General features: G+C 38.2%; 1 protein-coding gene across 1 annotated transcript in view; it reads right to left on the bottom strand.

Moving 5' to 3' along the window:
* PHLPP1 (PH domain and leucine rich repeat protein phosphatase 1) overlaps positions 1–14,829 on the bottom strand; it is a 136,164-nt gene that overhangs the window by 35,902 nt on the left and 85,433 nt on the right. Inside the window, 1 exon segment of the mRNA XM_039721747.1 lies at positions 9,743–9,909. Within this exon segment, the coding sequence (XP_039577681.1) occupies positions 9,743–9,909 (167 nt within the window).

Genomic DNA, 14,829 nt, shown 5'->3' with positions numbered 1-14,829 from the left:
ACAAATCACATGCATTTTTAGTTTATATGCTCAGAACAACCAGGAAAACTACCAGACACTCAAATTCAACACCACTTTTAAGAGTTCACTCATGTTAAGTTGACAAAGAGAAACAGACCCTCCCGAACAACACATTAAATGCATTTTCCAATGAGTGTAACAGAACAAATCCCTTACCATCCTTATATATTTCATTTCTGTGGCATCTCACCCTGTATTAAAGCATTGCTTTTTTCCTCAGCCCATTTTTTGCTAGTAAAACTACCCTTAGTTTTACTATCAAAGGTGCAGGAAATTCTCAGACTATTTGAACACCAATTTTTTGTGGTGCTGCTGACCTGTGTGCTCAGACCATTCACGTGTGCCTTCCAAACAAAAATTCTCATTAGAATAGACTGTCTGGAATACAAGTGGGAAATGTGCTGAACTAAAACAAAATTTAGCACAGCTTCTGTAGTGACAGAGGCAAACTTTTGTCCTTGACATGTCACAGAACTCTTAAAAGCCCCTTGGTTTATGACATCAGCCAAAAAAAAGCAACTTGCATGTGTTTGCCTTACTAAAAATGACCAAAAGCATTTAAACAAAAAACCCAAGGAGGGGACAATCCAATTAGCCAGCCTGGATGTTCTGCAACATTATTATGGTTGCCTGACAACCACTGGGAGGTGTGCCTAAAGCCAAGTAAAAGGATGAATGAAAAGATCTGTGTCAGATTCCGAGAGATGGGAGGAAGTTTCTTTTCTGGCACAGCTTATACCAGGACATTTTATCTGGACTTAATTTTCCCTTCATTAAGGATGAAGTCCTTTATTTGTGTGAGCAGACTTTTATATAACTTGGCAATGGAAGCAAAACTGCACCCGTGAGTGCTGCTGTTCCACATAAAAGTAATCTCCAGCAGCATGTGCCAGTGTATCCATAGCCTCTGCATCAGCCCATTCCTACCTCAGAGAACTTTGTCCTCCTCCAGCCAGGAAACATGGAGAGCAAATGCATCAAGCATCAAAAGGTTGAAGAATTTTAATAACAAGACTGAAAAATCCCTGGCAGCTACTGCAATCAACTGGCACACACCTTCAGTATTGCCTAAATCAAACTCGTGTCATTGACTAAAATTCAACTGAAAACGTAAGCAGTATCTTAATATGGTACTTCAGTGAGGGCTGCTGAGCCCCAAAGGCAGGCTGTAAACACATATAGCATTTACACAGGCTTGCAGTAAGCAAGGGAATGCTGTACTCTCTAGTGCTATTTTGGTGCAATGATGGCAGGAGAAAAAAAAATAGAAAAATCATTGCCAGAGTTATCACAAATTTTGAACACCCTGTGCCATGCTGGAGGCAGAGGGAGTTTGGAACAAAGTTAGATGAAGACTAAAGGAAATCTTGCAATCAAATTAGTGCTGCAAGGGAAAAAATATTGTGCAGAAACAATGACTAGTCTATCTCTAAAGGAAGAACTGTAAAAGGAGGAAAGTGTAAAGGAGGTAAGGGTAAGTTAATAAGGGCTGCTAGCCAGAAAAATAAATATGCATATTTTAATCACTATACCTTCATACTCCTATATTTTGAGAGAAAGGACATAAAAATCTTGACCTAAAACTGAGACACACAATCCTGTATTTAGCTTGAAGATAACTGTAGATTTAGGGCACAGATATACTGCCTAAAATTTGGGGTGCTTCTGCGGTGGAACAGCTGTCCCAGATCATCCTCAAAGTTAGCTGCAAATACAAATAAGAGTGCTCCAAGCACTGGATTCTGAGCCTTTAGAATATTTTCTCCCAGTATTTAGGCAAGTACAAAAAAAGTGAAAACAGGAGCATTAAGTAAAAATAACTCAGTTGCTGGAGAAACATCAAAATGTAATCTTTCCAATTTTCAAGCCAACCATGAAAAAAGAATTAACTCATTTAACAATGACAGCAAGGCTACAGCCTTTACCTATGTCACTCTGTAGTCTCAAAAGGATTGTCTCAGAGCTTTTGTCCACTAAACAATCTACTAGAAGATCCCAAACACAACCTTGAGATAAAATTACAGAAGATCAAACTAACAGAGGAAAGAGGACTGGGGCAGCAGGTGGTAAAGGAAGCTAAGAAATACAATAACTCCAGTGTCATGTTCAGCTTCAAGGTTTTCTGCATACATTCTTGTGCGTAACTGCCCTAGGTCAAGGAGGAAGAGGGGGGGAAAAAGTTCCCCATACACAAGTACATCTGGATTACATCTCTACTACTCTAATGTATGCTGTAATGTGTGCTTATCAAAGGTCTTTGCTGAGTAATCTAACTACTCAGGACACACACTGATCTGGTTAACAGGTCTATGTAGTGCATAAGTGAGGCTGCATCCAGCATTGGATACGCTCATACAAAATGTACATGGAAGTATACATCAAAAAATTCACAAATGAAAGTTCATTGTTGAATCACATTTACAGAAACGCTAAAAGACAGACAGCATAGTCTTAGTTAAAGTTAAGAGACTAATTTAAGACAGCTGACTGTAAGAGGTATTTTCTTCCCCCGTTGCAAGCATGTTCATTTAGAAAATGCTAAAGTAATATTTCTTCTCATGGAGCACTGTGAAGTGCAGAACATTACTGAGCCAAACTAGCAGGCATTTGCTCAAAGTTAAGATCTAAGTCTACTTCTCATCTTTGGCTACTCACGTCACACTATCCACACCACAAACATGCCGGTGTACTTCTGTTATGGAGCACTGCCACACTGCACATTTAAAATGCTGAATTGTTTATAGTGCTTCTTATATCTAGACAGATTTACAGTCAGTCACACCAGTATCACTTGTATATCACATCAGTATAAATAAGGCAGGAGAGAAGTATTTTACAGACTCAAGGTTTCTGTTGCGGCTGAGTTTGCAAAGCATCAGGCTTCCAACAGATTTTACAAAGCAACATCTTTGCTGTTTTCTCACATCCCGAAATCTTTACTCTTATCAGAAGCAGGCACACACATCAATGCTGCCCACATTGCTAGAAATAAAAAAGGCACAACATTGCTCGTTTGAGGCATGACAATGTAATAACCTCATATCAAGTCCATACATATGCTTTTCGTCCTTCTTCCACGGTTCCAGACTTTGTTATCTCTTAGTAAAAGTCAACCTGAATGAAGAACAGCATCTCTCAATACACTATGCTCAGTTAGCTTACTAAGCTTTCTATTGTAATGGCCAATACATAAACACTCACTTTGCTGAACAAAAATAGCCCTACTTTAAGCTTGAGCAAAATGTTGACATGTCAACCCTTGGATTTAAACATGTAATATGACTGAACACCAATTGCCCTAATTGAGCCAAAACCTGCCCACTTATTTAATCCTGAAGCTGCCACTTCAGGAAGGGCTTTAGTTTGACATATGAAAAATAAGGAGAGCGACCAACACGAAGTTTGCATCACAGCAGAGCAATGAACTGACTGACAGGCTAATTTCAAATTCAGATCTACCAGGTGTGAACAGCAGAGGAATTTCCACTACACAGCAGAGGAATTTCCAGTACAGCATTTGTGTTCCACTCTTTTTGGGGCAAGGGGAATAGTGTATTCTAACTGGTGGCCATACAAAATCAATGAAATCCAGCCATAACAGGCTCATCTGACAAAACTGGTCTTGCCCTACCCTTACCAAAAACAATTAAAAAGCAGTATTTTACTACATCTGTAAGGGAAGGCATGGCTTAATAAAGAACTCAGTCTAAGGAAAGCAATCACTTTCCCAAATCTATTTCCAGAACCTGGGCTCTCATGACTATGCTGTGGTTACAGCTCAATATTATTTTCAAGCATCAACATAAGTGTCCCTCATTTTCAGCACTGTTTTTGAGCAGAACAACGGTGTTTGCCTTGCAGTGCTGTGACAAGTTTTAGAACCAAACTAAAACTTGCCACCTTCTTGAATACCTGCTACTCTGGCCACTTAACCACAAAGAGAATTTCTAAAATTTTGCCATGGAAATTTCCTCCTTGGAAATGAAAGGTGCAAATTACTCTTTCTGTAGTTGTGTTGGATTACCCTCCATGGCCTTACTGCCTAAGGGAGTTGCGCTAGCCTAGTGCCAGAAATACTGTCATAGCATTATTCCCTTTCCAAAGGTGTCATTGCAAAAGTCCTAAATTAGTAATATAATTCAAATGACCAAATAATCAGATGTTAAGTCAAATTCAGACTACCTCCAAACAACAATAAAGCTTTTATTATATTACATGGTAGGTAAGAGTGCCATAAATACATGAAAACCAAGTGTATGGTTTTGTTAGTGGAAATAACTTGAACCTATACTACTACACAATGCAGTTCTCAGTTTCTGCACATACCTACCACACACTGCTTCATATGGGGAGAAAGGACAAAATTCTTAGGGAAAAATAGTGAAAATATATTCACATCCTCTCTACTGGAAATTTATAATGGAAATACAAAAGCATTAACTAGGGGTGGACTTCCAAACTGAAACATGTTTAACTACATGAAAAGAAACCCCTTACTTTGGAAGGCATATCCAAAAGAACTAGACAAATAAATTGGAGAATGAAACACAATAACTGGATTCCATATATAGGTTCACTTGTTGAAAGATTACCTCAAAGAGAGACTGCTGTACTTAGCTTTACAGTTCACTAAAGTGAATCCAATTAATCCAAGGGCAATTTCTACTTTTAGACAACACTATTTTAAAAGCATATATCTCTTACTGCCATTTATTTTTCTCATACCACTATTAACTGTTCCAATTAAAAAAAATAAAATTAAAAAAAATTCAATGTGTTTCAGGCATTAAACCAATTTTGCAATTGTCTTCACTCAGTCATTTGCAGACAATTTTATGATTTAATTATTCTTTAATAAAGTGTCACTGATTTTTGCTGGGTGTTCACAAGGGCACTTTCTTGAGATCACAAAGATACAAGAAGAACACAGTCATGAAGGTTTGGAAAGATGCACTAAAAAAAGCAAACTCTTTGTTCAATGTCTTTACAAGCTGTTTAAAACAAAAGCAGTGAAGTTATGTAAACAACAAACTCCAAGTGCCATCTTTAGCATTACAAATTTTTTTTTTAAATTCCAAAGCTACAGAGATGAGAAAATAAGTGTAGCATTAAAATACAGCAAGCACTGAATGGGGTTTGTTATTAGTAGACCTCTGGCTGCCAATACCACACCAACCTTTCCTCTTGCCCTGCTACTTAGATAGCTGCACTTCAGTGTTTGACTTGAAGTGAAAGAGAAGAAACTGCATGGAAATAAGAATTCCTCCTCTCCAACACCAACAGCTGCAAGAAGAAGCTCCCGCATCTTCACACACCATGGAACAAGTTAGCATGCTCCACATTCTAGGATTCATTCAAATATCAACAAAAACCCACCCAAAACCCAAACCACTAACCCAAAAAAACCACCACCACCCATAAAAAAACCCCCAAAACCCAAAAAACAACAAACCCCAAGCCCCATAAACAACAAGAAGAAAACAAACAACAACCAAAAAAACCCTCAAAACCCTAACATACATCCCCCCAAAATCAAGGGGCAGGGAGAGGGGAAGGAGAAAGCTCAAATCTTTTCCAGTGCATCTACTGGCAGTGCCCCTGTGTATAATTCATTATATTCATTAAACCATCCAACTTTCTCCACTAACTTCAGTTTTGTACACTAATAGCAATAATCACAAGCAAGGAGTACGTCGAGGCACTTTGAAGCCAACCAAGTGGCAGGCTGGAGATCTTTCTCCCTGCTCCTCAATCTCTAGGTACAAGCTAAGATCAAGCTGCATCTCACACTGACTTCCAGCAATCCTGCATCCTGTGATCATACCAGTTAGGTTGGCAATATTGGTTCCCCCTTGCTTCCAAGTGTTCTCTGAACAAAGATTACATTTTAAATTACCTCCTTATTGCACGACAAATTTGTAAGGAGGGTTTAGTTTGAGGTTACCTGAACTCCTGGGTTTTCAGATAAAAATTTCAAGGGATTTCAGAAACACTTGCATCAGTAATTCAGAGTGCTCTAGTCTTCTCATCACCTAGAGATGCATCTTCAAGTTTCTGCCACTAGCCCCAAAGACTTTCACCCTAGACACCATAGAAGGCAGTGCATTTCTATAAGGGCTCTAGGAGAAAAACTATACTAACTCATCTTAAGATAAAAATCTATATAATCACTGTTAACAGTTAACAGCCACAATCAGAAAAATAATTCATTATTTAGCTAAAACCGGCAAGCATAATTTTATTTATTTTTAAATCAACTTTGTGTCTTAGTACATCTCCCTTTTCTTTTTCTTATTTTTCTTTCAAATCTGCAACAGTCTTATCTTAAAAATCCACATACTGGTAACTTACTTTTCAACATTAACAAGAAAATAATAATTCTTGATGCCAACCACTTTTTCCAACAACACCAACTGAAACAACTACTTATAAAGTGTTCTCAGTCCAGTGAAGCAGAGCAACAGTAAACGAAGACTACGATCTATGCTTTTGCCTCAAACTCAGAGCAAAGGTACTCTGCAAAATTAGGAAGCCTGAACTCTTAGCACTTCAATGGGAGAATCTCCTCTCTTCTACAAAAGAGGAACATTCTTTCCTATAGTTTTAGATAAGATTCTGTGAGGGAGAACAATAGCATCATTTGCCTTTTTTTTTTTTTCTCAGTACAGATGAATTTTCAGATGGCTTACTTGTATATATAGCATAAAATATGTATTCCCTGATAAGCAGGAAAAAATATAGAGGTTGCTGTATTAACCTTTCAATATTCAGCGTGTCCACTTATAGAAGTTCACATCTGCAGAGCATCTACAGCAACAAAAGGGGGTTGAGTGGACAGTAAAGCAAGTAGAAGTGCAGCTACTGGGAAAAAAAAAGTACATCTACACCATCTACACCTCTTTACACCTTCAGATGCCATGTACTGATCAGGACTAAACATTTTATTCATAAATTAAACAAATGATTATTTTAACAACTGAAAGAGGCAACTGCGTAAAGAAAAATAAAAACTCCTTTTATCCCCAATACATTCCTGACTGTACTGCCATGACAGTTCACTAGTCAGCACGTCATTGCTATGACCCACCTGCTTGCAAGTCTACTCAGTGGGTGGCTGAAAAGTTGGTATTTTATAGTGTCTTTGATACACCTGTTCTGAAATCCAGCATTCATTAAATTACCACCAAAAGTGATTTGTAAAGAAGAACTGCAGCACGAAGAACTGCTTATAGCAAGACTAATTTTCCTAGACTGCCTTGCTAACCAGGTTTTACTTTAAAATCGTACCAGGAAGCGTAGGTATGTAAATGCCAATGTGTTTTGTTCAAAACATCCAAACACATGGCTATTTTGGAGCCTTAAATACCTGTAGGCTTGATTCAGTGGTGCTGTGCCTCATGTGCAGCTCCATTTTTATCAATTTAGCAAGTGATAATTTTGTAGAAAAGCCAACAGTACCAACTCAGAACAGCAGAGATTCTGTACTCGCTTTCCTGTGATTTCAAAGAACATGGTGAACAAAAAAAGACTTTTGGTTTATTCAGTGAAGCTTTACCTTGTGCAACCCCTATAAATCTGAAAATGGTTTTATGGAATTGGTTTAAAAAAAGAAAAAAAATCAAATGTGTGTTCAGAGCAACAACGAGCTTCACTTTACACATGCTTTGTTACTGGGTTTCACTAATAATTTCAAAATGTACAGTGCTCTCCTCTTTCTAGATCCTTGTGCTTTTACTCACTAGAGAAAAGCAGATTTACAAGCTGGTTCAAAGCTTTTTGGGAACACAAGTACAACTCAAGTTTTCCCACCCGAAGGAGAAGCCAGTTCTGTGTTTCTTAGGGCAGGAAGAAGAATGGCTTGGGAAAACACTCCAGAGTCAGGCTCATGCTTTTGCTACAGTATGGAGGCAAAAGACAACCAGTGGAACATCACTTTTCCAAAGCTTCAGCAGGAACTACCACTGCTTCACAGAGCCCTTCCCACTGGCACAGCAATGGAAACAGTGCCAGCAGCTTCCTCCAGCTACTCACTCTCTAGGTGATGCCACCTGTCCCAGGTTAAGGTAAGGCTGGAGGACATCAAGCAGACAAAGGGAAACATCAAGGGCAGGAGTTTCTGATGCACCAACTCAGATACACCAAAAAAGTGCTGTGTAACCTAATTTTTTTTTCTCCACAAGTTCTCAGATCTGCCTTGTGCCTTTTTGCCAAGCTCAAAAAAAAAAAATGGAAGGAGAGCAGAATATTACTTGCTTACAGAATAGGGCTAGCTCACAGAAGAATGAGAGACAATCAGTTTTACACCACCTCACGTATATGCCACTTCTCCAGATTCTACTTACTTCAGAAGAATCTCAGAATACAGGAGAGTTATATTTTGTATATGAACTCTTTCACTCTTTTATATTCAGCCACATGTTAGCAAGAAAAAATTTAACGGTTTGTTAAGTATCAGCAAGACTCATCAGCTGTTCCTACAACTGCAATACCAAGAGAACATTAAACAGAGAATGAACATTGCCCATCACATTAATTATCAAAGTTTTCTAATCCCAAACAGAATTAGTTGCAGGTACATGGACAAATCCAAATTTGTTCCAAACAGAAATTCACTGTAGGTACATGGACAAAGCATAATCAAGTTATCTCCTTTACACTTTCTGATATTTAAAAACTAAAAATTTTAAGAAGCCATTAAAATAAGAGACATTGATTATTTGTCCATGTTTATTGCCAGCTTATGCTAAAATTCCACTTGCTATCTGGAGACCTATGCTGACAGTCACAGTCCAGTCAGAATTCCTCTCCAAACTGTGCTCATAAGGTCTTGAAATAGCTGCCTGCTTTGTTTGTGAAGCAGACTTGCTGGGTTCATTCATCTTTCATTATGCCAGATTTTTTGTTTTTCCAAAATGAAATTGGAATGATATAAAAATACAACAGCCCACATAATCCATCTTGTACTTTTCGGTTGTTTTTCAAAGAGGAAGGGATTTAGAAATGTGGTTTAAAACATTTTGTTTGAACAGCACCATCCACAAATACAATCCTGAGGTACTTTGCAATTCACTTACCACTGAAATTAAAATCACAGCTTTATATTCAGTATGGGAACATTCATCTTTGTGAACACAGAAAGGCTGCTGATTCCACAGAACACATACATTAAATCATTCAGAGCACCAATCATGCTGCTGTCTACCCATTTGTTACGCTCTTGGATGAGCTGCAGTGGAAAGAACTGGAAGGTCACAGATACTAAGAAAGAAGAATTAGGATTGAGCAGAGTAGAAGGAAGACAGGAACCAGACTGAATTTATGAAATCAGAGCTTCCTTTGCTTGGGGAGGCTAACAGAAAAATTCTTCACTTGGTCACATGCAGTACTGTTCCTACCTAGAATGGCTGCCTTTGGTGGGCAGTTCACCAACTCATATTCTCTCACGTAAGTCAAAGGCTGAATAACTACAGTCTGGCCTCAGCAGGTAGATAAAAACACATTATGAAAATTGCATTTTGAGCTGAAAATATCCTTCTATTTACAAGAAAAACAGGAAGTTTCTTATGAAAGCCAGTCTGTTTCTAACACACAAAGTTAACCAATTTCTGAAGCATTACAGTCAGGCCAATGTTCCACAAGAAGAGGTAGTAATTTTTAGGAAAATTCCTGCAGATCATGGCTCCAAGGACAGAGGAAGAGTAGTAGAACGATACTACTTTACCTTTGTAATTCACTAAGCGCTCTACTTGTGGATGGGCTGGGGTTTAGCCTCAGGAAGTTCTGCTTTAAATTGAGATGAGTGAGGTCTTGGCTATAAAACAGGTTGGCAGGCAGGTGCTCCAAGCTGCAGCATGAAAGATCCACTGAGCTGATGCGTTGTGATGCAACCTGGAAGTCAAGTACAACACCAATACTTTAATATAGTAATACAAAAAAGATAAAATTTCCTTCACCCCCACCAGCCCAAGACAAATTGTTTTTTAAGCACAGCAGAAGCCAGTGTTGGCATATATAGCTGATCTAACACAGTTTATATAATTGCTGCAAGTTATGTCATGATGTCTTTCGTGGCTTCAGCATTTAGACCAGGTCCAGAGGGGGAAAAGAGAAAAGATTTGTCAAATAAATACATGAAAATAATCTATTTTCACTTATTAAGCTATGCAATACTTTACAACCAGAAAAAAAAAGAAAAAAAATTGACATAAGCTTTGGTTTAGTTTTTTAGTCTTTGGGTAGGCATTGCCTCCTCCAAGTGAGTGGAAGTGAAGGGTTAGTAGTCATCCCCACTGCCTTGGTTTCATACATCCAAGATGGGTATTAAATGGCAGAAGAAGAGTTATCCCATTTACACATTACTGAAGAGAAAAAATAACCCATCAGCAAAGCACCAAGCACTCATTTCTTCTCACTGAATTAGAAGACTGTCCCAAAGTGATAAAAAAATATGACAAAACCAAAACTGAGATTTGGAGGCTTAACACTGCTTTCCAGAAAGAGGAAGATAAAACAAACACAACCTATAGAGGCTAAAAAAAAATCATATCACCTAGCAATATATATATATATATATATATATAGTTAGCATCATTCCACAGAGACCTATAGGCAACTTCTTCAAGTAACAGCAATACTCCCCTTTCTATATCTCTAGGATACACCTTGGTGAACTGCATCTTCTTACTTATTTACTAAACTTCACTAGAAATAAATAAAATATCACCAGCAGAATCAAAAACAAACCCAAGGCTAAAATGTAGAATGCTTATATTTTCTGTCATACACTAAAAATGTTCTTTTACAAAGTAGTGTATGACAGAAACGCTACATGGCAAAGCACAACACAGTAATGCAAGGCAGCAGGGATGGTGGGCAAGGAAAAGGAGCCAAATGCTGGAAGAAGGAGAGGCATTCTTGGAGCAGGTATGGCTGGACCAAAGGGAGAGAAGTAAACAACTTCACCATTTTAGATTTCTGGGACCACACCAAGAGTGCTCCAATAGTTATGGTGTTCTCTCAGCTGCTCACACCAAAAGCAACTACTGTTTCACTGGCCCTTTATGCTGGGATTCTGGAAGTACAAACACCACATCTAAGGGGCAAAAAGAGAAGACGACCCAACAACTCCTCACCAACGCCTCACCAATGCCCAGTGACATAAGAGCTTCTCAACTCTGATGAAGGCCACACCTCTCAACCTTCTGGGCAGAGAACGAGTTCCTGCCACAAGGTACTCTGAAACTAAAGGCATCAGGCGTTGAGGAGGTAGCTCAGAAGGCCACAGAAATTTTTTCCCTCTCCAACGCAAGGTGCACAGGCCTCAGGATAAGTGGTTGCTATTACAAACACACAGCCATAAGCTTCAAGGGGAACAGACACTGCAGTGTTTTTCTCCAACACAACCGTTAATAATCCAGCCCTCCCACATCCATGAAAATGTGTGAAGTTTTGTTACTCAATTAGTTCAGTCCTTTTGGTACTGTGTATTTTTCTTCCCCTTGTAGTATGAGACACGAATTATGCATAGGCTATACTGAGCAGTCATCTCTGAATGCTGGGTATTCAGTCTGTTTATGCCCAGTACTGTACAGTTCTGATCCCACTGCTGACACTCGTTAAATTTAAAAGAAGGAATTTTTAATTTTAGGTGTAACAGTTGTATATGCTGTTCCTCCAGCTACTTGTTTGGAATGTGATATGAACAGCAATAAGCAATCCAGCAGTGCTTAGCAAGGCTCATTACTCTAAAAATATCTCAAGAACCAGAAATGGTAACTCTGAGTGGGAATCATGATAATGCAGCCAAACAAAATCAAATATACAAATTCTACTGTTGCCCAAAAAAAGGATGCAAATCCTTTCTTAAAACTGTCAAACCATGAGAAATAAATCTAGTTAAAAGTAATTGTATTTTTACAGGTTGTATGTACTGGTTATTTTTTGTTTAACTTTTTTTTAAAGGGAACACTTTATTATACAAAGCATTTAATTAATATTTTCATGCAATTGACAAATATTGAATGATGCTTCTACCAGAGTGATAACTGTAAAAGATAAAAACATTATTTTAAAAGGTCTTAGTTCTGGAATCAACTGTAATTTTATCAAAGTCTTTCTGTTACCAAACAGTACTCTAAGAATTAACTCACAAATTGTTACAAGGAAGGCTCATATAAACACACATAGTTATTCTCACAGGCAGGGATAACACTTTTCTTTCCATTGCTCAATACTTTTCTATAACAAATTCCTACAGAACAGAACAACAAGATTAAAAGAGTAACAAGGGAAAACATAATTTTAATATTTTCTTTCATTGACTAGAAGTTTTCACCAGTTATTTTGAAGCTGAATATCAAAATTCTGAAATCATGTTGTTCTGAAATCAATCAACCTTGCAATTGTCTACAATCTTCTTGAACATAGTAAGACTGCACATGCTTGAGTTTGCTATTGTTTATTAAAAGCAAAGATTTTTTTCCTAAAAGATTATGCAGTTCTTTAACAAAGCACTGGGTTTCCTTGACTCACTGTGAAGAATCACCGCAGAGATAAGCTGATAAAATGTGAGAAAATGCTGAGTAGAATATCCTTCACACTCAAAGAATAAAAAGCATCTAGAGAAAAGGACATTATCTGCAGAAAGTCATGCTTCCACTGGAAGAAAACAAAATCAAAAAATTCCACTGTAAATAAATATTCTAACAAGTTATCTGGACTGTGTTCAACACATCCATGCACCTCCAAAAAATGTGAAGAGAGTTGGTGTGGTAGCACTGCTAGAGGGAAAGGCTTTCTGGATACACAGGGAACCTGCATTACGTGCTTGTTATGGTTTGTTTGGTGTTTTTCTTGTGGAAAACTCTTAAGTATAGCTGTTTGATATCCTACATGTAAATATCTAAAAATAAAACCACAAGCAGCACAATTCAAAACTCCACAGGCAGAAGACACCATGGCCCAAACCAGTCCCTCTCAAATGTTCTCATCATATCCCAAACTGCACAGACCCCTCACACTTGTGTCACACGAAACCACTGCTGCATTTCCAGCCCCAATAACACTGAGGAAATGGCTGGGGCAATGACCTTCTCGGAAGCTGGCACATCACAAGCTCTCAATGACAGGAGCTACAGCAGGAGCTGCAGAGTCAATGCTTGTCTCTGCAAGACGTGCAGCATTTGACACCCATGCAGCTCAAACACAAAGCAACATCTCACTCTTCTTTGAATTCAAGTCTGTTTTTCAGTTGGGATATTTAATCATCAAAAAATATAAAAAAATAATATTAAATATGCTACTTTCTCCATTCCCTGGATATGATTTTTAAATACTTTGCTGTCTGTCATTTCATTGCAATGTCCCTCACTGTAATACCAGAAGAGTAGTAATAGGATAAGGCCACACTGAACTTTGCACATCAAACCAGAAAGTCCAAGGGAAGACTTTTTTTCCAGTTTCTTTTGCAACCTCAGTTATGCATCCTAGGCCTACACTGTTACATTTTTTTCAGTCTTCAGATGAATATGGCAAAGTAACTGTAGTTTTGAAGAAGTGATACACAATGTAGCACATGTACCACAAAAAGCCCTAGGTCTTTCCACTGTAAACACCAAAAACCTGTAATTGTGCTTTTAATTTTCCGACAGCAGCAACAAAATGCAGATTTATTCTACAAATACCACCATAAAAAATGCTGTTGCAGAGTGCTCTCCCTCCCTTGGGCAGTATGCCTTCTGTTCCTCTCCACCTGAGAGTTGCATACATGCCAAAGAAACAGGAGTCTCCCTAATATGAAAACTCACTTTTACACATGTTACTTGTGCCACAATACACCTACAAATAAAAACAACTATTCCAAAAAGCCAGCAGTACCTCAGATGCCTAGATTCTAGGTAACACTACAAATAAAAGAGATTTGCCAAAGTGTTTTGATTTTATTTTTTTCTTTCTTTATTATTTTTTTAAAAGGTAACAGTACTCCAAGACCTCTGAAAACACAGTATGGGTTCACTGTAAATCTTTATCAGCTGGCAACAAAAGTACAGAAAAACACTTGCATCAACCCATATTCTTGTTGCTTTTTGCTACACAGGGCTGAAAAACCACTTTGCTTTGTCCATCAGTATAATGACACCTCTGTCACTGAGCTATGCAACAAGACTGATTATGGTCTTTGTTTTAAAGCCTTGGCTATACTACAAAAATGATCTGTTGCTGACAATGGATGTCAGCAATGGCCACAGCTGAACCCAGCTGTAAGGACAAACACAAGTCTTGTTTACACAAGGACATCTTTTGGTGTGACCTGTGGTGTGAATTTAAACCAATGTAATTATGTCTTTTTCCTGTTTACCCTCCTCCCATTACCTATAGTTCCACTCAGATAAGAAATTACTACTTAGGACTTCAACAGAAGACAAAATAGCAAAACAGCCCACACTGTAAAGGCAGCCAAATTCCCAGTCTGTTTGAACTGAGTTGACAGTGTTAAATTATACCTGCTGTAGACATGCAATACAAAGGCAGTTTAATTTTTCTCCTTTAGGATTTGTTTTTAAACAGTTTGATAATCATCACATCCCACCAAGGCCTGCATAAGCCTTAACTAAACAGTGATACATTGCCTTGAAATACCTAAACTAACTTTGAGCAAACAGGTTCTCCTCACTTCAGAACTTACCTTGCTTCAAATCCTAATCCTCCTTTCTATTGAAACATCAACAGCCCTGCTCAGCAGAGGCTCCCTCCACTGAGCTGAAGTCCACAGCCAGGAAGCACATTGGTGTCCTCAGCCACAGCCAAGAG

This window comes from Passer montanus, unplaced genomic scaffold (genome assembly GCF_014805655.1).
Source record: "Passer montanus isolate IOZ18808 unplaced genomic scaffold, ASM1480565v1 scaffold107, whole genome shotgun sequence".
Classification (NCBI taxonomy): domain Eukaryota; kingdom Metazoa; phylum Chordata; class Aves; order Passeriformes; family Passeridae; genus Passer; species Passer montanus.
This window is presented reverse-complemented; position numbering and strand designations above follow the sequence as displayed.